Here is a 23,811-nt window from a genome sequence, read left to right as displayed (position 1 = left end):
AACATTCCTTCAATCATCAAATGCTCAGGGAGAATGGGGACATTGGAAACTTCATCCAAATACTAAATATCAAAGTTATTTCACCGATTATTTTCTGAGTGAATACTTAATGGGACAATATCAGGAATAATTATTTTACTCTGCAAAGAAGGCAGGAAAGTAACCATTTAGTACACCCTGTCATTTACAAAATTAAAGAGCAGTATACCGTAATTGTTCAGAGAGAAATCTCGTGTTTGGAATTTTCTGTTTCTTGAAAAGTAAGGATTGCAGGTGACTGTAATATTTGATTTTATAATTAAATTGAAGAGCTATTTTCTGAGGGAGAAAAGAATTAAAATGAAGTATATTTTATAAGGTACTATTATGGCAAAATAAAGATTTCTTCTATTACTGAGACAGGGGTTATAAAAAAATTTTTGAAAGACTTATTCAGAAGGGAAGTTGAGTGTGGGAGATTACAGGTGCATGAAGGAACATTAAAAAAAAAGTTGCCATTTAGGATCTCGTCCACCATAAAGTTTGACCCTGGTTGTCAAGGGTTGTTAAAGGGACCAACCCCTTCTAACTCTTTTCAACCACGGACAGAGGCCATGTTTATCTCTGTCTTGCAAGGTTAGCTCTCTCCTTTAGTAAGTTCAGCTTTTGTTATCAGTACAGTAGCTTTCTGCGTTCAGTTAACTGAATAAATATAGGATTAAGTGCTGGATTTAAATTGATGCTATTTACATCCACAGAATTATCGCCAAGAGCTGGAGGCAAAATTTTATGACTCCTTTGACTGGGAACAAGTCCATCATAATGATGTAGCCTGTTTACTAAAGACCTTCATCCGAGAACTGCCCTACCCGTTGCTGACAGCCGAGTATCTGCCTGCTTTTGCAGCTGTGCAATGTAAGACATAGGAGCAACACAAAGAAGTTGTAAATGTCTGCCTGTGTATCTATCCTCTTGCATTTGTCTGTGTGTGTCTGTCTTTCCAGCGTTATTCAGACTCATTGCACGTGTAAAATAGTGGCCATGTTAGTCATTCCATTCCTGTTGTCTGTTGGCTAGAGGTGAAGGTTGGGGAAGACATCCCTGTTTAGTAATGTGAATTACGAATATTCAGCCTCTGCCCAAAATTCTGTTATTCACACAAAGCACCTTGCAGCACATAGAGTACTTTGGAAATTCAGTGACTGCACTATTGTAGCAGACCTGACCACTGGTCTATTCACTGCAAACTCACAAAAACAGCTTCAAAAGAAATGACCAGAGTTCTCTACCACAAGTGGATTTCGTTCCATTGACTGCTGTGAGTTTCCAAGTAAATGTATTCTACCTTCCCTTACCAAATGTTGGAAAACAAAATTTAAAAGTGAACTGACTTTCTAAAGTTATAAATAATCAGTTTTTATACTCCTGCAGAATTTGATCCTCCCAAACTTGCACACCAAATGAAAAACAATCAGGATTCAAATAACTCTTACAAAGTCAATATGGACTAAGAGCGTATGCACTGATTCAATGAGCAAGTATTTAGTTATGAGCAAAACTAATTTGTCAATGGTACTTCACATATTAATGGGAAACAATTAGACAAGTGGTACTGACTGAAAATTTGTTAACATGGCTATTCTAAAATTTATTATAAACTAGGAAGAAAACAAGCTACAGTTCATGCACATTTGATTGACAGTGTGTGCAGAGGCTTTCCTGAGTTCACAAAGTAGCCTGTAGTCTGTTAGATTCATTTAAGATGAAGTCACTGTTCTAATAAGGGAAAGGGGAACTGATTTGCACACAGCAAACTCCCACAATCAAATCATGGTCAGCTGACTTATTCTCAGTTGTTGTTTGAGAGATGGAATTAAACAGAATGTGTAGGTGAATGTCCCAGCACTTTTTCAAAGTTCCAGGGAGTATTTACCTGCTTAAGGTGGGCAAATTGGGCTTTTTTTAATGTCGCTCCACAGAGCAATCTAAGAGTTGCTATTGCAATGAGGTGTGATTTTACAGTTCAATATTTGGCTTGATTTGCTTTCAGATATCTCACAGACGAAGATGCAGTTACAGGCTCTGCACCTTATCATCATGTTACTGCCTGATCCCAACAGAGACATTATTAAGGTATCCCTGATCCCAAAGTATGCATGATCGCATCTGAGCTTGTGTCAGTCTCACACTGAGTATATCTGACATTCATTGTGTAAAAACAGTATTACTTATGTACAAATCTATATTCATGCTACTGTGTATATTTGAACTTAGATTAATGTTTATCTTGTTGACTATATATCTATTTGTAGATTAGATATCCATGAGGGTCTTGTACATGAATTTGCTGTAGAGTAGATACACTTGAGATTTGCTACAGTGCCCTGGATAGACCAATGCTCAAGATTAGAATAGCGTTTCAATTCTGTCTCTAATGAACCTTTCTATATCTATAAAGATAAAATGTATCTTCCTATTTTTTTTAGATTTGTTGATTGCAATTTTCTACTGGCATGATATTTTGTGTTTGAGGCCAGTGATAACATTTTTATCCTTTTTCTCTTTGCCATTTTTGCTAAAAAGAATCACCCACCGGACAATTCCTAAGTGATGCTGATTATTTGTTGAGTGTGTATTTTGCTTTGGGATTGTGGCTGGTATTTGAGGTGAGAGACTTGTGCTGAATATTGACAACAGAAAAGTATCTGGATTTCCATACCTCACCTTTCACGTCATTTCAGCAGCAACACCCCCAGCGTGCAGAATTTTTTTCACTTCATGCATAATTAGGCTGGTATTTTCCACCAGACCACAGGGAGAATAGTCTACAATAGTTATAATCACCATATTTAAGAAAACCCATGGATTGGTTAACAGAGTGGAATGAAGAGCATTGCAGTAGATAGATAGATAGATAGATAGATAGATACTTTATTCATCCCCATGGGGAAATTCAACTTTTTTTCCAATGTCCCATACACTTGTTGTAGCAAAACTACTTACATACAATACTTAACTCAGTAAAAAAAAATATGATATGCATCTAAATCACTATCTCAAAAAGCATTATTAATAGCTTTTAAAAAGTTCTTAAGTCCTGGCGGTAGAATTGTAAAGCCTAATGGCATTGGGGAGTATTGACCTCTTCATCCTGTCTGAGGAGCATTGCATCAATAGTAACCTGTCGCTGAAACTGCTTCTCTGTCTCTGGATGGTGCTATGTAGAGGATGTTCAGAGTTATCTATAATTGACCGTAGCCTACTCAGCGCCCTTCGCTCAGCTACCGATGTTAAACTCTCCAGTACTTTGCCCACGACAGAGCCCGCCTTCCTTACCAGCTTATTAAGACGTGAGGCGTCCCTCTTCTTAATGCTTCCTCCCCAACACGCCACCACAAAGAAGAGGGCGCTCTCCACAACTGACCTATAGAACATCTTCAGCATCTCACTACAGACATTGAATGACGCCAACCTTCTTAGGAAGTACAGTCGACTCTGTGCCTTCCTGCACAAGGCATCTGTATTGGCAGTATTAGAAAGTAGAGTGAAAATGTGATTGTACAATTTTGTGGTGAGGTTTGGGAGAGCAGATTTTGCATGAGCTTTGTACTTACACACTATGTATAGCTAATTTGCATAGTTTATCCTTTAGTTGGAACATGTAGCTTGATACATGGGACCCAGATGCCTTGGGATTTTAAATTGTCTTGGAGCATGTATTGTTGAAAATGGGCCATTTCTCCTTACGTGGGATGAATGGAAATTAAAATGTTGGGGGTTGAGTAACTGGACTGAATCTCTTCTCTTACTTCCACCCCCAACCTCCAGGCTTTCTTGGAATTTCTCGGCAAAGTCGTAGCGAATGAAGCAAAAAACAGAATGAGCTTGTGGAATGTTTCCATGATTGTTGCACCAAACCTCTTCATGTGTAAAGGGAGAACTGGAAACCATCAAGAGGCAGAAGCAGCCACCAAGGCAGCCAATATTGTCCAGTTACTTATAAAATACCAGGACATCCTGTGGACGGTATGTGAACCCAGCAATGAGTGCACTTTGATATGTAGACTGAGAATTTCAATGAAAGTCAAAATCTGGGTTGGCAGGTCATATTAGATGTATTCCTGAGATAGGTTGCCTTTGCAACCTATCAGAACAAAAATTACAGTGCCAATAAAATAGACCTTTTTAATAAAATATTTTTGAAATTTTTTGCTTATTGTAAAGGAATCAAGTCTGTCAGCTATGAGAACTTCTCTAATCATCAGTGGGTCCGTATACTTTCAGAATGTGTAGTGAGCTCTAAGATCAGGCAGGTCAAATAGGAAATGGCTGGAATATGTGTGCAGGTGTTGGTAGTGAGATGCCATGGGATGCTTCTAGGAATATCAACAACCAATGTTGTAACTGCAGATCTTAAGATGGTGAGTCCTACCTACAAAAGTCTTAACCAGTCAACGAGCCTTTTGCTTGCCTTCAACAATCATCAATGATAAAAATGTCAAATAAAGGGGAAAAAACCTTGATTTTCATTGGTGTTGATGATGATTTTCCTCCAGGATTACTGGTTTTTCTAAATTTCAGACGTAAACAATTGACCCTGTTTGCAGAGCAGGATTGCATGGGTTTTTTAGATTGTTTTCTAATTAGAATGAACATTTTTATTAGTGGCTGGAAGAAAAGTGGTTCATTCCTGTAAAGACCATGGTTCTGAGTTCAATTCTGAGAAAAATGATTGAAATACTATTGTCCTGTTGACTAACAGTCAGTGAGTTAATCAAGATACTGAGCTAAATGCAAACCACAAGATTAAACTAGTTATGTAATGCTATTCAGGGAAGCTGGTTGCCTTTGATTACCATGATATTATGAAGACTATTTCACTGAGGCTGGTAATAAAAAAACATGTTGATGAGACTTAAAGCACTCCCATGAACCCATCATTTGCATGATGATTTTAAAAGTTTTAATCACCATAAGTTTGCCAGGTTTCTAAAAAGGTTTGAAGACTTTTATCGTTGCCAAGTACGTTCAAGTGTTGGGTAACCATCCAATTTGCCTGAACTGAACCTTAAGATGACCATTTGCTAATGAAATACTTTTCATCAATGCAGATGTCATCGAGGGTGTCGTAGAGTGAAGAGTAATCTCATATTTACTTTGGCCTCAACTCGCTCTCTTAAGCTAATAGAGATTTTACACAGCATATGTTCTTGAACATTTAATAAATATAAGTTGGACTTCCCCTTGTCTATACAGATGTTCAACATTGCCATGATAGTTTAGACTTGAGGAAAACAAAGCATCTGGATCATTATTAACCTTTATCAGAAATTTTCATCTCCTCACCTAATCAGATATAACAATGATAAAAAAAACTGCAAAGCTTGCAAAGGAGGTGTAGGTTAGGATATATGAATTCAATATAAAATCAGGTGCAGAAAGAGAAATAGAGGGAAGAGAATGGTTATGCCATAATTTTATTATATTCTTAAAATCACTAACAGTTTAAAGTCTAATGGAAGGAAGCTCCTAATTTATGAAGATTTATTTCAATGCTAGATGTTGACCAGCAGTAATTCATCAGACTGCTAACAGACTGGATTAATAAATGATAAAACATTTGAGTTCATCTTCAGTAACATGCAGTATTCATGCCATTCATTGAGGTGATGCGTAAGATGTTATTTTCAGGAAGGTAACAGTGGTACTTGTGCTGCAATCTTTTCAGTTAGAATTATTCCTGTGCAAACAAGATTGTGTGTGGAGTATAGCCTTACTGTTACTCTAAGAGGAACAATCTTGACTATTAAGTTTTATTGTTATTAACCCTGATTCTTCTCTTCTCTTACTCAGATTCCTTCCTTTATGATAGCCCAAGTACGGAAGATGAACGAAAGCGAGAGCAGGAGACGGACAAAAGTGACATGGCTGACTCCTCCTTCATTTTTTTTCCCTCCTGCCTTCAAGGGAAACAGCTCACCCCCATCTGGGAGTTCTCCCCGAGGTCGGAATAGAAACCAGGAGCCTGCCATGTGGGACATGACAGGTGTGAACTTAAGCCCTAGTACTCTAGGGCACAGCTTTAAGGTACACTTCTATGCTGGTATTTCCCCTCCGCTCATCATCACAGCTCCGTGTACTTGATGCATGTGCTGACCCTTTGGGAAAAAAAATCAGTCCTTGAGCTTGTTTAAGATTCTTCTTTGCTCTATGCTTAAATTAGTTGTGGAGTCACTTCCAATATCTCTTCACGTAGTTTTATTCCAAATCATAACATTCTGAATGAGAAAATATTTTCTAATTTCTCCTCTAGACCTTTTTACAGTTATTTTACATCTATAATCTCGAGTTATCCCCTTGTGTGTGAGACAAAACAGTAATTTATTCAAACTCATTTTTATTTTGGAGATCACTTTTGGCCTCCTCAAGGAGAACAATCTTATTTTTCTCATCTTTTCTGCATAAATAAGGTTTCTTAACTCAAAGCTCCTTATAAAACCCTTCCCTACTCTACCCCTTCTCTACACCATTGCACTTTTCCTGAAATGAGGTTCTCAGAAGGGTTCTTAACCTGTAGACCAAAAATGACATTCTGGATAATGATAGGAAGCGACGCAAAGCAACAGCAAATCAACAATTTTGCAATGGTGTGTTAGTGATACTTTAGGCAACAAGCCTTCCCATCACAGGGTGGGCCCACTCATCAGGTGGAGGTCGATGCTCATCGTTTCCTGTCTCATCTGCTTACCTCAGCCTGGGTTCTCTGATGGCTCTCTCTAATGACTCCAGCAGCCTTGACTTACCTTCCCCAGACTGGGTTGTTTTGGATAAGGTTCTCCCCAGTTGCCTGTCGGGATGCTGATTATATTGAGATCCTGTTTAGTCTTGTTGATGTAAGGTCTTTGGCTTTCCTCTACATCACAGATTTAGTATTAACTCTACTTACATGTTCATATTAATGCTAAGCAGGCACTGTAATTGTGAAGTAAATATAACAAGTGTTGAAATATGGTGGTTTCCATAAGGGACACGGTATAAACAAGAATTACTTATTAGAATACATTCCAATGTGTGAGATTAAATGTAATATTCTCTTTTTCCGCAGTTGGACATACCAGAGGGAGTTATTCGCGTTTACGCCACAAAGCTCTCAAAGGTTTCCATGGCCATTCAGCTGGACAGTGAGACCAAAGCAAGTGATATTTTGGCTAGGTTTCACTGTGAGAACAGGTGAGTTCCTGGAGGAAAAGAAATTCTTCCAAATCATAACAGCATGTTGATTGAGAAAATATCTTCTCATCTCTCCTTTCACACTTTTCCCATTAACTTTAAATGAAAACTGCAGATTTTGGAAACCTGAATTAAAACTGTAAAGACACTCAGCACATCAGGCACCATCTGTGGAATGATAAACATAATTAGCATTTCAAGTCCAAGACCTCTCCTGAGAACAGTGACTTTAAATTTATAATCTTGTGTTATTTCCTCTGCAGTCAAAGGGAGTAGTATTGTACCAAAACCTGCCTCATCTTGTAAACCTCTTTGGCCTTTCTCAATCAAGGAATGTAAGGAAGAAGGAAAATAAACATGACTGCAAATCAAATTGTGGTAATTTAATAAAATTAGCAGTAGGGTAAGTTAGTTTCTCAGTTTAAGCAATATCAAAGGAGAAATAAAAATATTTCTCAGCAGCTTAGGTGTATCCATTGAGAAAGAAACTGAAAGGAGATTTCAAATTGATCACTGATTATCCGAACTTTAAAAGATTAGAAAACAAAAAGAGTGGTGCAGTTTAGTGGAGCCACTAACTTGCAACATCTGTTTCAGTCCTCACCCTTGAAGCTATCTGTACAGACATTCACTGTGAGTTTTCTCCCACGTTCCAAAGCTATGCAGGTTGGTAGGTTAATAATCACTGTAAATCTCCCCTTTTGTGTAGACATGTATAGAATCTGGGCATAGTTGCTGACAAAGTGAGTAGAACAGAAAATATTGAATGAAATCACGGCAGATCCAACTTCCCCTTGGTCCACATTTCTGCCTTACTCTCATAAATCTTGATTGCCCTACCGATATAGAGGGAAAAAATCTATTGATCTTGGCTTTTTTTTATTCAAGGATTTAGCCTTCACAGTTCTCTGGGTCAGAGAAGGAATGCATGCACAAAATGCTGGAGGAACTCAGCAGGACAGACAGCATAGATGGAAATGAAAGGAAGTTGACATTTTGGGCTAAGACCCTTCTTTGGGACAGAAGGAAGCGAAAATATTATATAGGAAAGAAGTGATTAGGCAATATGGCATTCATGAGTAGGGCAGAATTACTGGCATGTTTAGAGCATTGGCTGATTGGCAGCGAGTGGGAATAAAAGGATCCTTTTCTGGTTGGCTGCCAGTGACTAGTGGTGTTCCGCAGGGGCTGGTGTAGTGACCACTTCATTTTAATGCTGTATATAAATGATTTGGATGATAAAATAGATGGGTTTGTTGCCAAGTTTGCAGATGATATGAAGATTGGTGGAGGGGCAGGTAGTGTTGAGGAAACAGGAAGGCTGCTGAAGGACTTGGACAGATTAGGAGAATGGGCAAGAGAGTGGCAAATGAAATACAATGTTCGAAAATGCATGGTCATGTACTTTATTAGTAGAAATAAATGTGCAGACTACTTTCTAAACGGGGCAAAAATCCAAAAATCTAAGATGCAAAGGGACTTGGGAGTCCTTGTGTAGAACATCCTGAAGCTTAACTTGCAGGTTGAGTTGGTGGTGAGGAAGGAAAATGCAATGTTAGCATTCATTTTAAGAGGTTTAGAATACAAGAGCGAGGATGTGATGCTGAGGCTTTACAAGGCACTGCAGAGGCCTCACCTTGAATATTATGAAAGGTTTTAGACTCCTCATCTGAGAAAAGATGTGCTGGCATTAGAGAGGATTCAGAGGAAATTCACAAGGATGATTCCGGGAATAAAAGGGTTATCATACGAGGAACGTTTAATAGCTCTGTGTCTATACTCATTGGAGTTTAGAAGGATGATGGGGGGATCTTATTGAAACCTTTCAAATGTTGAAAGGCCTAAACAGAGTAGATGTGAAAAGGATGTTTTCCATGGTGGGAAGTCTAGGACAAGAGGGCACAGCATCAGGATAGAAGGGTGTCCATTTTTAACAGGTGTGGAGAAATCTCTTTCACCAAAGGGTGGTGAATTTGTCGAATTTATTACCACAGGCAGTTGTGCAGGCCAGATCATTGGGTGTATTTAAGGCAGAGCTTGATAGGTTCTTGACTGGCCATGGCATCAAAAGTTACAGGGACAAGGCTGGGGGGTGGGGCTGAGGGTGGGGGGGGTGGAGAAAGGATCAGCCATGATTGAATGGTGGAGCAGACTCAATGGGCCAAGTGGCCTAATTCTACTGCTGTGTCTTGTGGTCTAACGGTCATGAAATAAAATTGTGGTAGAATATTTTGGAAATACGAGAGTAAAGATCAAATGGCCTGTTATATTACACTTGATATTGATGGAGGAGCAATGCACCAGCAGAGCATCCATGTTCCAAATAGAAGGATGAAGCCTAAAAGGTGGTTGTCCATTTTTCTGTGTGCCTGTGACAACTTCTTTTCTTATAGTGTCGTAGGTTCTTCTACATTCATCTCGATGGGCCTGGCTTTAATATCCCACCTATTAGTCAAGAGCTCCAAGAACACAGCAATCTATATAAACCAGACCAAGGTGTTAACAGAGGTCACACATTGAATTCTGGAACAGGGCCTGATTCAGGCACCAGAGCACTGCCAAGTATGTCAAGCTGACATTTATGCTTGCTTCAGCAATGCCATAAAATAAAATTGTAATTCAGAATAAATGAGGTATGCCTATTCATAAATCATAAACAATAGAAGTAATGTTTACCTTATTATTTTGCTCCCTTCTGTCAGGCGGTTTACAGAAAACTTTTTCTCAAGCAGCCCTCACCTTTGCATATAAAAAAACATAGCATGCAAATTAGTAAGTAACCATCAGTTACAGATATGGGTGGAGAAAAGGCAGTTGGAGTTCAATCCAAATAATTGTTGTGCTCTGGGAGGTCAAATATGAAGGAAATTATACAGTTAATAACAAGGCACTTAACAGCATTGATGTGCAGAAGCATCTTTGGGTCAAAATCACAACTCCCTGAAAATGACTGTGCAAGCTGATGGGGTGCACGCTCATCTTCATTAAACAGAGCCTTGAGTATAAGAGGAACTTGTATTGTAGCCAGATTAATTTTGGGTAGGCTGCATTTGGCATCGTATGCAATTCTGGTTGAAGTATGTGAAGGCTTTGGAAGGATGTAGAGAAGGTTTACTAAGATGCTGTCTGGATTAGAGGATGTGAGCTACAAGGAAAGGTTGGGCATACTTAGGTTGTTTTCTAAGGAGAATCAGAGGCTGAACGGGGACCTGTAAGAAGTTTATAAATTTATGAGAGACATAGATAGGGTAGACAGTCAGAATCTGTTTGTGCCCCGGGTAGAAATGCACGGGAGGGCATGCATTTAAGGTGAGGGGGAAAGTTTAAACGAGATGTGTGGGGTAAGTTTTATTTACTCAGATGTTGATAAACATCTGGAATGGACTGCCAGGGACAATGGTGATAGCAGATACAGTGGTGCTGCTTAAGAGGCAGGGAATGAAAAGATAAGGATCGTGTGAGGCGGAAGACACTTAGTTTAATTTGCATCATGTTTGGTGCAGACATTATGAGCTGAGGAGCCTGTTCTTGTGCTTTACTCCTCTATGTTTGATGTAATTAAACAATTATACAGACAGAAGTGACTGTTCTGCATCAAATTTCATGTCAGTTTAATATTCTAAAGAAACCCAACGCCATGAAAGGCAGTGAGGCGCAACTATATATAAAAATATAAATATAGATGGATTTTCCACTGACATCTTTTACAAATCTACTGACTCTCACAATTATCTTGAGTTTACCTCTTCCCACCCTGTCATTTGTAAAAATGTTATTTCCTTCTGCTGGTTCACACGTCTCTACTGCATCTGTTCTCAGGATGAGACTTTTCATTCTAGAATATTTGATACGTCCTTTTCTTTCAAAGAACAGACTTTCCCTTCCACTTCCATTGATAGTCTCCTCACTTCATGTCTTCCATTTCTCACACATCTGTCCACACCCATCCTCCCACTATCATAACAGAGATAGGGTTCCCATTTTCCTTCGTTACCACCCCACGAGCTTCTGTGTTTAGGACATCATTCTCTGTAACTTCTGCCATTTCCAACAGGATCCTACCACTAAGCACATCTTTCCCGCCCCTCCACTTTCTGGGGCGATCACTCTCTATATGAATCCCTTGTCCCTCCCCACTGATATCTCTTCTGGCACTTTTCTCTGCAAACTGGACAAATACTACACCTGCCCTTAAATTTGCTCCCTTACCACATTTCAGGGCCCCAGAATGTCCTTCTGGCTGAGGCGATGTTTCAGCTGTGTGTCTGTCAGGGTCATCTACTGTATCTGGTGCTTCAGAGCGACCTCTACTTTGGTGTGACCTGACGCAGATTGGGGGATTGCTTCATTGAGCACCTTTGCTCTGTCTGCTGCAAATGACAGGGTCTGCCCCCTTATTCTGGCTTTGGCTCCTTCCTTCCAGTCTTAGACTGAAACATCAACTGTGTATTTCCCTCCATAGATGCTGCCTGACTCGCTGAGTTTCTCCAGCATTTTGTCTCTGTTGATTTTCCAAATTAAATGTTTATTCTCCCTTCACAGCACGAATTCCACGGTGCCTCTCAATGGACAGAGCAACTATTTGTTCGAAATTGGTGGAAATATAGGTAGGATTTTTTTGAAGTATTAAAATCTATGAGAGATAAATTAGTATTATTGTCATATCTTTGATCCACAAAATATTGATAAAAATAATATTGTTGAACATGGCTTCTGCTTGGAAAGTTGACTTGTGTGAAGAACAGAGGGCAAGGATTTACAAGGATTCTGTCAGGGCTGGAAATCTTCAGTTCTGTGGAGGGATGGGTTAGGTTGCAGTTATTTTCCTTGCATTGAATGAGACTGAGGGGAGATTTAATTGAGATACATAAAATTATGAGAGGGCTAGCAATATGTACCAGAAAGACTGATAATATGGGGACCTGTATATAAGTTAATCAATGGAAGAATTTCAAGGCAATCTTTGGCATTAAGTGAGTGAAGTGGGATTGGGGGTTGGGGTGTGGAAGTCAGGAGCTCACTGCTTGAAATGTTGGTTGACGTGGAGACCCTCCACATATTTGTGTAGAATTACAGACTAAGAGTTAATAAGTGGAATTATTATTAACAGGTGAGTTTTTTTTTTATCTGGCATATAAATTTTCTAATTTATAAATCGCTGTCAAGTTTGATTCAATGGCCTCAGGAAATTTTTCTCCTGTTTAGTGAATAAAGTAATTATTGGTTATGATTCCCTTTCCACCAAATCAGCTGCTCTTGGGTTTGATTAACATAGAATTGATTGATCCCATGGGATTGGCAGTGGAAAAAGGGCCAGACGATTTCCTTTTTGTAAACCTTGGCTGTGGGTGCACTGGGGAGTTGGACTTTTTTATTCAGTCATTGGATCTGAGCATTGTTGACAAAGCCAACATTTGTTGCACATTCCTTACTGCCCCTGAACAAGACAGTCATAAACCCCTGCAAACCCAATGGTGAGGGCATTAGGTATCGATGTGGAAGTTTTGGCACAACTGAGCAGCTTACGATGATCACTTCAGAGAGAGGGCAGTTAAGAGTCAAACACATTGCTCTAGATTAGGACATGTAGACCAGACCTGGATCAGACCAGGGCTCTCTGCAGTCCATCCAAGGAGGCAGACAAAGTAGCTCATTAAAATAATCATGAGCTAAGTGTAGAAATGAAAAAGTCTATGATAATGGTTCTATTTTCACTGGGGTGCTTGAACATGCATTAGGTCTAATACCTGACTGTACTGTATGGAAATTGAACCACCAGTTTGGAACCATTCCAGCAACTTTATTTCTTTATGTGGCCATTTGAATTTCATTATTTACAAAGTGTTTTTCCTCTTTGCAGGAGAGCGCTGCCTGGACCTCAACACATACATTCTAGACTTGTACCATTTAAATCCCAATGCAGCTTGGGTCATTAAACCCAGAACACTGTAAGATTATTTGCTGAAGAGTGAAGGACCATTAAAGAATCTTGAAGCAGCAGAGTGGTGAATTTAACTGTTGGGATTTCCGAGAACAATGGGTGGTTTATAATGGAGCCTTTGCATCTTAAGGCTTTCGGCTGTTGTTACTGGTACAGGTTCTGCATTGGAAGGTGATCATTTTGGTAGACACCATCTTACTCATCAGATTAAGGCATTTCATGCAGCTGCGTTGTCATTCAGTTGGGTGTTCAGAGCACCAACCAGACTCCCATCATCTGGACGCTTCCTCGAGCACCTCAGCAGGTTGGAATCAGTCGAACGTTTGTACGTGACCTAAAGTGAACAATTTGCAGTAACTCATCTGGGGGTGTTTATGAAACAAGTCAGCATGCCAGACAGAAACATTAAGGACATGGTCTGTACGGAATGTGCATTTTAAACAATTTAAGCAGACTACACATTTGAAATGAGCCACAGACATAACCAATCATGTTTTACTTTGCCTTTTTTTTAGGGTGGGGAGGGTGCCAGTATAGGGAAGTAATGATTGTGCTGGCAAAGTTCATGGACACAGAATGGAGAACAGCCAAAGAATCAACAAGGATGTATTTTTTTCTAGAAAAGCTATTCCGAAGCGAATGGAAACGGTGCCAAATTCCATAGATCTGATAAGACGGGAAGTTGTTACATAAAGAGGATGATAGCTGCACCTGCACAAAAATGGAATTCCTCTTGGCACATGACCCTGGGCTGAGTTACAAATCAACCTGGAATTTTGTTTTGCAATAAACTAAATGCCAGACTTTCAAACATGGTTCTCATGGAGCCTGTGTATATAGAGAGATGAGTTGTGGACACTGCAAGCAAACAAGGCCTCAGACCCTCTGGAAATAAAACCTAGTATGCTTTTTAAAAAAAAATCTGCAGGAAGCTGACTTTCAGGATGGAGGAAGACATCACTGTGGAACCTAATCTCTATTGGGTAGTGCCTGTTGACTGTGTGCTATTGGTACCTTGGCTGGAATTTGTTATCTCCTGAGGAACTCGTCTCCTGTGATGTTGTGTGCTATTAGCAGAAAGTGAGGCAATATGTGAAGATAACTCATTGGCCTACTCTGTGATTAAGTACCTCTGGTCATCTTCACACATCCTGAGCTAATGAGTATGGAGTTGGGTCACAGGTCAGCCACTGGCTCATAGACTGGCTTAACAGAATCGAAGGGCTGAATGATCACCTCCTGTTCAGATATTCGTCTGCAGTTAAGCTCATTAGATTGTTCTGGTGCTTTGACGTAACTGCTGAGTCATTTGAATACTGCCATGCTGTTCATCTCTACATGAAAGTTGCTGGCAGATTCTTGGGGTCTTTCTCTGACCTGCGAAAATTGAGCACATTTTTTGGTTGGATGGGGGGTAGGGAGGAGTCAGGTATATTTGACTTCCATTAACTTCTCAGCCTCCTAGAAAAAATGTAGTTTGCTTTTTTTAAAGATAGTTATGCAAGAGGTTTCATAGCCTATTCTTCATTGGATAGTGCTTTATTACTGACTTAATCATGTTAGCAGCAAGTAATCCTATTCCTCTCAGGGGTGCAGTAGAAGAAATGCTATCAGTTACATGCACCACAGTAAAAACATTTATTATGCTGTACAATTGACCAAACTTCCTGTTTACATAGAACGTGTATTTGTACAACTAGGAGGAATAAGTAGAGAGGGCCATTTTGGTCTTTGTCAGTGTTAATGGTTCATGAGAGCTTACTCCCACAGTGGCTCATTTAACCCTTTCCACATGGTCTTCCGCTTGATCTGTACAACGCACTTACATTTGTTTCTTTTGGCAGAGTGCATGATGTAATCATATTTAGAGCAGCATACTCACATTACAGGCCATTTGTTGAAACTGCTTTTAGGAGAGTGCAAATTAGGGATTCTGGTGCAAATAACACATGTTCCATTCACTTTAATATCATCACCGGAGTTGGTTGACTTTTTAAGGTGTTTATTATATTACAGGAATGAAATCCACACATAACCTGTTTAAGGATCTGGAACCATGGATGATCAAACAGCACAGAAATAAGCCTTTTGACTCATTGAGTCCCCTCTGTCCATTTTACACTCATTCCATTTTAATTCTCCCCACACTAATTGATTGCCTTTGGATTCTATCACTCATGACACACGTGGCTATTTAGAATGACTATTTAACCACCAATCTGCATGGTTTTGAACGTGGGTGAAAGCCAGAGTGCCTGGAGAACCCATGCATTCACAGGGGGAATGTGCAAACTCCACATAAACAGCACCTGATATCTGAGATCAGGATTGAACTCTCACTGAAGCTTGACACTGCACTTCTACTGGGTGTTCTACCCCCTCCCCCACCAAATTGCAATGTTTTATGCTGTTTTAACTTGGGGGAAAAAGCTTGATAGGACATTTGGTGGGTGAACTTTCCTGACAGATTCCATCATCTGCAGCCCTTTGTTGCCTCCACCTACCAACCCCAGCCTCTGCTGTGATTTCCACCCTACTCTCCTCTAACTGCCTATCGTCCCTCCTCTGCTGGATCCATTTATTGCTTGCTAGCTCAAGCGTCACCCTTTCTTTCACCTTTTTATACTGGCTAAATCCCATCTATCTTTAGGTGCAGATGAAGGGTTGCATCCTGAAACACTGACTGTCCCTTTTCGCATCGCAGGTGCTGCCTGAACTGCCAAGTTACTCTGACATCTTATTTGTTGCTCCAGATTGTAGCCTTTGTCTTCTCTTCATTCTCTATCTTTAATGTGTACTTTTGAGGTTGGGAGTTTTAGCTATCTATTCCAAGTAAACAATGTCAATTTCTTTTTGCACTTTCTTTCTCTTTCCTATTGAGAACCAACACAGTCAGTTATGAGGTGAAAATGAACTGCATGCATTATAACTCTAAAAATCTCACGTGTTGCTTAAGGCACTTGGTTCCTTGAGCAGCAAGCAGTGACTGATCTCTCATTGAGTTAGACCAAAGTTTAATGAGATTCAGACAGTGCTGCAAAATGAAAGGTCTGTTCCTTGGGATACTTTGGAAAATTATTTTAATGCTGACTAAGGGGGAAGTAAACATACAGGAGCCACCATGTTAAAGGAGTGTTTCAGTCTTCGGAATTAAATCTCAGAGTTTAATCAGTAATATTAAAGAGTTCAATTCTCTATCTAGACTGTGAACAGTATTACTAGAGAGGAAAATAAACACATAGAGCTTCATAGCATAATGGAACGCCAGTGGATTAGCATGTAATTGATTTATTCCTACCTCCTAGGTAGCTGTTTTAAATGAGTTTGGGTGATCACAGCCTTACCACTCACAATACTGCTTGTTCAACGCAAAACCACCCTTTAATCAACAGTTAGTAGTACTTTGAAATGCCATTTCTTCATGGCTCTTCTTTGACTGTTGTAGAAACAGTGGTCATAAGTATTTCAGAGATCTTGGACTAGGATCCACTGATAGATCAGAGTAGCATCAGAGATTGACAGTGCCATACCTCACATTGGTTTCCTTTGAGGTCTCTTGGTGCCTGGAATGAAAATGGTTCCCATCTCGCCAGTTGAGGAGAAGGAGCCATCCAAAAATTAAGTGGAAAGATCGAATGAATGGGGGAAAGTTCTCCTTGTTACCAGATCTGGATAAGTTTGTCCAGAGAACATTTTGCTAACACTCCAATTTACCTGCCTCCAGAAGGTTTAATTATGACTTTAATTTTTAACACTACAGTAAGAGATTATAAACTCTCATTTGTAATAACTCCATTGCCAAAAGTGCAGTGGAAACTATAGTGTATTTATAACCATTTGTTTTTATGTGTTTGAGAACAATTTCCACTTTTGTATGTTTATTGTTGATGCAATTTTTATAACATTGTGTTTTCTGAAATGTCTGTGCAAAGCTACCTCTGTTTATTCACATATTTACTGATTTCCGACAGAGTTGAGATAAATTGAGAGGGCTCTGAGGGGGAACAGGGTCCTCCATGTTTATTACACGATCCTACAAAGTGACCCCCAGTGACCTGCAAATAATCCGCTTGTGTAGAGGCATGAAGCCTCACTATCTTTCCACCCTTTATTGTATCAGCAAAGATGGCAGCTAGAGTAGGGGTACATATGGGTCCAGAAGGCCTGCTTGTTTAAATTAGAACAACTGGTTACCATCAAAATTATAACATGGCTCTTTGCCATAATGAAGGTATGAGAATCTCCTCTGCTGCATTTAAGAATATAACTTTCAGTGTACCTGTAGCTCCTAAAAACATTGAAGCTTGAATGCATGGCTCTGGATTAATCAAACCTGGGCTTGCCTCCAAAATTAGAGGCTAATTTATACTTTTTGCTCTGAGCTAATCATAATTTTCCTCATTTTGTTTGTTTCTTACTACTGATTTCTGGAACTACCAAATGTTAATATGCGGCAGAAACTCATAATACTCAGCAACTTCATTATTCATGGTAATCTGGTAATATTGGTCCACCCAACTTTAGTTTCATTGAATTGAGATGCCTCTACACAGGCAGTAGTTCCATTCTGCCAGCTTAACTTCTGGGTGGAAGGTGAGTGATCAAACTTGGGCCCCATTGCCTCACCAATGTGTTGCATTGCCAACTGGCGATGGGAAAACAAGGATTGTTTTGTGTTTGTAAGGATGAGACACCCTCATCTGGTCGTTCCATACATTTCAAAGAATCTGGCACAGAAACAGTCCAATTTCATTTCCCAGCACATTGCCCATAGCATTATGTGGTTTAATGGTTCAAGTGTTTGTCTAAATTCCTAAATATTGTAAACATCACAGCTTCCATCTCTCCCTCAGTCTGCAGCCACATATTCTCTCTCAGATCCTCTTTAAACCTTGTTGAGCCAGTGCACCCTGGAATTAGACACCAGTGCTATATGGAAAAGTTTCTTAATATCTACCCTATATATGCCTCTCTTAATTTTGAATAAATCAGTCATGTTTGCTCTTTTTCCAAGTCTATCAAGTCACACAACTGAAATACACCATCCTATGCAATATCTTGGTTAATCGTCTCTGTATCCTGTCTCATGCAATCATCTCCTCTTATGGTGTGGTGACCAGAACGGCATACAATACTCCAGCGGTGGCCTAACCAAGGTTTTATATCATTATACTTTAACCTGCCTACATTTAAGTTTGATGCTCCATGTAAGGAAGGCAGGTATCCCGTGCTGTTATCATTTCTCACAATTACTTCAGTGGAATCCCTTGATCACGAGACCTTTATGGGAATTCTTCCTTCAATTTTCACACCAAATCAGTAAGATACACAATAAAGATTTTCCAACAACATATGTCTGGATGGCTGTTTTCCACGATAATATAAATTAATACTCAATCGGAGGCAGTTTTTTTTTCTGGAGGATCATGCACAATTCAGAAGGAGCTCCACAGGCAGCAGATAGAGGAGATTTTAATACCATTTTCCCTGTTTGAACCTGGTACCTGAGGTGAAAAATCAACTTCAACTCATTCAATACAGTTCTCATGAAACCTGTGATTTTTTTTAAGAGGCTGTCATCTTTGAAGGTCCAATCAAGATTTTTGGATGGAAAACTCTGGCTTGCAAGCCATATATTCTGACTGACATTGAATCTTTTAATGAATTAGGCCATGAAACAGAGAGAGAACCATCACCTTGAAATATAAATTATTTCTGTTTGACTTTTTAAGAAAATTCTATTATTCATGTATGTACTGTACCAATGTTTCTTGATATGTGATCTGATTGTACAATGGATGATACTGACAGTAGATAAATGCTACATGATGAGTGATGTAGGTGTTATCCTGTAGAACCACTTGTTATTCATGGGGTAGCCTTTGATTCATCTGAGATGATGATCTGAGCAGAATATCCTGTGTGTGTATTCCTGTTCAGTGAGTGTATGGAAGTAGAACACCAAAAGTATGCAATGGTGCTCTTAAGCTGTGTCCATAATAAAGCAAACATCAATGGAAGGATTGTTGAGCTTCTGAATACTACTGATAAGGCACAGAAGCATAATGAATGTGTACAAATGTATATTGTACTTTACCAAGTTCATGTTACATACCAATAAAATTATGAAAACAACATTTTTATTAATACTTTCCAAAATGTAACTCAGTTTTAGTATAAATACATTTTGAATATATATATAATTGTCTGGAAATCATAGGTTTGGATTTCAATGATAATGGTACACCTTGCGATCATATTTGCATTGTTGTTGAGGTGATTATATCTGGATGCACATATAAGTAAATGCAATTCAAGTAAATGGGACAAAGATTAAAAAGGCTGTGATAGTAAAGTTTCATGAAGAAGAATTGGGTTTAATAACTGGTAATGCTATCAATTCTGTGTAAAATACCCTTTTAGGTTGTCTAAATTCAGGTTGTCCGAATTTCTTGGATTCCATAGGCTAAATCTCTTTATAGCTATGTAGTTTTATGTTTGCATCTAGTCTATACCTGGCCTGAGTATTTGCATTCCCCCCTATAATTCCCTCTTTAACTTATTCTCAACTCCCCTCAGATTCTACTGCCTATCTACTCTCCACAGACAATTTGCAGTTGCCAGACAGCCTACCAACGTGTGTTTTTTGGAGTGTGCTGAGAGGTAATCCTCAGGGTCATGGAGAGAACTTGGTCATGTGGCGCTGAGAGGCTGCAGCTCTATTAGCTGTACCACCCCGTTAACAGTGATGATAATGGAGAGTATTGCACAAATGGTAAGTCTCTGACTTTATCCATCAACCATAAACCACCCTTAAGCAGGAAAAGGCACTTTCAGCTACTTCGGCTCAGTGGTATTTCATTGTCATTGGTGCCATTAATGCTCCTCTATTGTTTTGGAATCCTTGGATTTAAGCTGCCCATCCTGTTCTTCTGGTCTTTGGGATTAGAATTGGTTTATTATTGTCTCCATGTACCGAGATACAGCAAAAAGCTTGTCTTGCATACTGTTCACACAGATCAAATCATTACACAGTACATTGAGCTAAAATAAGGTAAAACAATAACAATGCAGAATAAAGTGTGTAAAAGCTTCTGGAAAATGTGTAGTGCATGTAATCAAATGATAGTGTTGTAGATAGTGAGGCCGAGTCCTTCTTATCATACAAGAATTCCATTCAAGAGTCTGATAACAGAAAGCAGAATGAAGTGCAACAACTTCAGTGAAAATGCAATGCAGGTAGGCTGTAAGATGCAGTATCATGATGAGGTAGATAGTGAGGCCAGGAGTCCATTCTATTGTACTAGATAACCATTCAATAGTCTAAAAACAGATGGGTAGAAGGTGTCCTTCAGCTGGGTGGTAGGTGCTTTCAGACTTGCTTTTTTCCTGCCTAATGGAAGGGGGAAGAAGAGATAATGTCCAGGGTGGGTGGGGTTTTGATTATGCTGGCTGCTTTATTGAGGCAGTGAAAGGTATAGATGGAGTCCATAGAGCGGAGGATGGTTCCTGTGATTTGCTGAACTGTGTCCACAACTCTCTGCAGTGTCTTGCAGTCACATGTAGAACAGTTGCTATACCAAATGTATCCAGATATTGATGCTTTCTATGGTGCGTTGATAAAAGTTAATATGAGTCAACGAGGATATGCCAAGTGCCTTTTGCCACCTGAGGAGTAGAAGTGTTGGTGAATTTTCTTGGCTCTGCTGTCGATGTATAATGGATAAGGTGGCAGGTTAGTCAGATGCAGTGGCTTCTATGGGGTCAATCAAAGGTAGTATTATCTTTTTCAAACTTTTATTTACAATTGTAAGACACTGCTGGACATTATGAACTTAATGTTCTGCAGGTCTGCCCCATCAGTGAGTTGCTCATTGGCAGAGAAACTGAAGGCGAGTGAACTTAGTGCTGCCTGTGACAGAGAGGCATTGTTACATAGAGGAGCTGTGCAGTCTAACATCGAGTGCTCACTTTAGTCTCTTTCCTCCTGATTGCAAGGCTCAGTAAGATATTGGAGGTGTGGAATTCTGCAAGTCCTATTCATTGCTTTATTAGTGAATGGTGGGGGGCTGCATGGCCTTGGGCGTAGAGAGGCCTAGGCCTCAAGCCGCGGTGTCACCTGTTTGCAGCCACCGAGAGGGAGGCATCAGAGTCTGGCACTCTACTGGAGAGGTGGTGTGGTGCAGGGTCTATGCTGGAGTCGAAACTGCCCCCCCCCCCCCCAGAGTTAGCTCAGCAGAAGACTAGCTTCATTGTGTTCCACTGCAGACTGCTTCAACATTCATGGACTCTGGGACTTGGACTATCTATTTGTTGTCTGATTGTATTTTACTGCTATTTTATATGTGCCTTGTCCTGTGTATGACAGTTGGTACTGTGTTTTCCACCTTGGCCCCAGATGCTGTTTCATTTGGCTGTATTCATGGATATTCATGTATGGCTGAATGACAATGAAACTTAAACTTGACCTTTGAACTATGTGGTTGGACAAGGATAAGCTATTGTGATGTTCATTCCTATGAACCTGATGTTCTGAGATCTCACAACCTCAACACCATTGATGCAGACAGGGGCATGTACACCACTCTTGCTGAAGTCAATGACCATTATCTTCACAAATATTTAAGTCAATTGCCACGCCAGCATTCCCTGTCATGTTCTCCATTTGTTTTTGAATACAATAGGAGTTATCTCCCATGTTATATTTACACTTTTCATGAAAAGGGGTAATAATCTTGGCTAGTACAACCAGAATAAGCATTATTTGGGGATTTATGACAATCCTAAGCTTCTACACATGGTCAAATGGTACCAGTATTACTAAATGTGAAGCCTTGGAGGTATACATGATAGAAACATACTCTTTGTACCACTGAGTCAATGCTGATAGTTGAGTACCTATCAATACAAACTCCTTTTTTCCAGTACTTGGTCCATAGTGTTCTATGCTTTGGTGATTCAGGTGTTCCTCTGGATAGTTAAATACTGCATGTCTACCTCCAACAGCCCCTTAGAAAGATTTCTACAAGTCTTTGAGTCCTTTCTAAACCTTCTACCCTTTACCTTAATCCCAAACGTGTAATGTTCTACATTGTCTGCAGTTTCCTACGATATGTACCCTTCATCATTTTGTACAATGTTTACATAGAAACATAGAAAATAGGTGCAGGAGTAGACCATTCAGCCCTTTGAGCCTGCACCGCCATTCAGTATGATCATGGCTGATCATCCAACTCGGAACCCTGTACCTGCTTTCTCTCCATACCCCCTTATCCCTTTAGCCACAAGGACCATATCTAACTTCCTCTTAAATATAGCCAATGAACTGGCCTCAACTGTTTCCTGTGGCAGAGAATTCCACAGATTCACCACGCTCTGTGTGAAGAAGTTTTTCCTCATCTCGGTCCTAAAAGGCTTCCCCTTTATCCTTAAACTGTGACCCCTCATTCTGGACTTCCCCAACATTAGAAACAATCTTCCTGCATCTAGCCTGTCCAATCCCTTTAAAATTTTATACGTTTCAATAAGCTCCCCCCTCCCCCCAATCTTCTAAATTCCAGTGAGTATAAGCCTAATCGATCCAGTTTTTCTTCATATGAAAGTCCTGCCATCCCAGGAGTCAATCTGGTTTAGCATGTCTCGTCTCAGCTTTCCTGTATTCCATGGAAAACAAACCCAATGTTCCTCTCAAGTGAAACACTGAATCTCAGGCAATCTTGGCTTTTATGCGGTTTACACTGCTGAATAAGAGTAGTTACAGCAGATTCATCTTTACCACTGAATTATTGTCTTATTAATCACCTGTTTTACAGATTGCGAGACTTCCTTTTTCACTGATATCTTTTTGTGACACAAATCCTTCTTAGCAAGAAATAGCAGTAATCAAGTTGACAGTTCAAACAATGTAGTAGCTTCTGAAATAATTCACAGAAAGCTTAATAAACAGATGGAGTTGGTTTCCTTCAAAAGTCTGAGCAGATCTTCCGAAATAAGGAATTACTTTTCTGAAGAAGGGTAGCCATCACATTCTTACTGGTTGCTTTAAACTTGTGGTTTGTGTTGTGGCTTCCTCAGGACCATAGTTGATATTTCTGTAAACACTTTGAAATTACCTCATAGCTGAGAAGCTGGCTCTGAAATTGAGTCTCTTTATTCATGCAATGAGAGTTTAAACAATTCGACTCTCAACCATCCAGTGGGATGGATAGCCAGCACTGGAAATGAGGGTACAAGGCAGCTTGCTGCCACACTATTCAAGTATACTATTGCTGTAAATCATCCCATTTGGGGGTGTGCTTCCTTTTGTTGGATTCAACTAGAGTTGTGTATAACAGTGCAGATGTGGATGTTTTGCTACAGGCAACAAGAAGCCTTGAAAGAAATTTTAAGTTTATATTTTTGCCGGAGTATTGTGTTCGTGGAAAAAGTCTTCCATTTTCTTTGCCAGTCCCTCAGGATCACCTCATACCCCAATCCCTCAGACTGATTTGTCTCATGGCTCAGAAAAGCCTTGAGTGACCAGCTTTTTTTCAACCAGTCAGCTATATATGTGTTTCCCTTAGACACCACATGACCAAACTAAAATGTAAGTGTTGGTAAAATTTTCCCAGTTTTTCCCCCTAGAAAGTGAATGGCATTCATTGCATGTGGATATTTACTCA

General features: G+C 39.7%; 1 protein-coding gene across 5 annotated transcripts in view; it reads left to right on the top strand.

Annotated features, from left to right (window-relative positions):
• The window catches only part of arhgap28 (Rho GTPase activating protein 28), a 215,083-nt gene extending 197,766 nt beyond the window's left edge, over positions 1 to 17,317 (top strand). For all 5 annotated transcript variants that reach the window (XM_073047655.1, XM_073047647.1, XM_073047643.1 and 2 more), the window contains 7 exons: positions 738 to 894; positions 2,030 to 2,112; positions 3,808 to 4,005; positions 5,833 to 6,066; positions 7,085 to 7,209; positions 11,752 to 11,816; positions 13,070 to 17,317. In XM_073047655.1, coding sequence (XP_072903756.1) covers positions 738 to 894; positions 2,030 to 2,112; positions 3,808 to 4,005; positions 5,833 to 6,066; positions 7,085 to 7,209; positions 11,752 to 11,816; positions 13,070 to 13,161 — 954 coding nt within the window. In that variant the 3' untranslated portion in view covers positions 13,162 to 17,317. The remainder of the gene's footprint in view (positions 1 to 737; positions 895 to 2,029; positions 2,113 to 3,807; positions 4,006 to 5,832; positions 6,067 to 7,084; positions 7,210 to 11,751; positions 11,817 to 13,069) is intronic.
• The last annotated feature ends 6,494 nt before the right edge of the window (positions 17,318 to 23,811 follow it).

This window comes from Hemitrygon akajei, chromosome 1 (assembly GCF_048418815.1).
Source record: "Hemitrygon akajei chromosome 1, sHemAka1.3, whole genome shotgun sequence".
Lineage (NCBI taxonomy): Eukaryota > Metazoa > Chordata > Chondrichthyes > Myliobatiformes > Dasyatidae > Hemitrygon > Hemitrygon akajei.
This window is presented reverse-complemented; position numbering and strand designations above follow the sequence as displayed.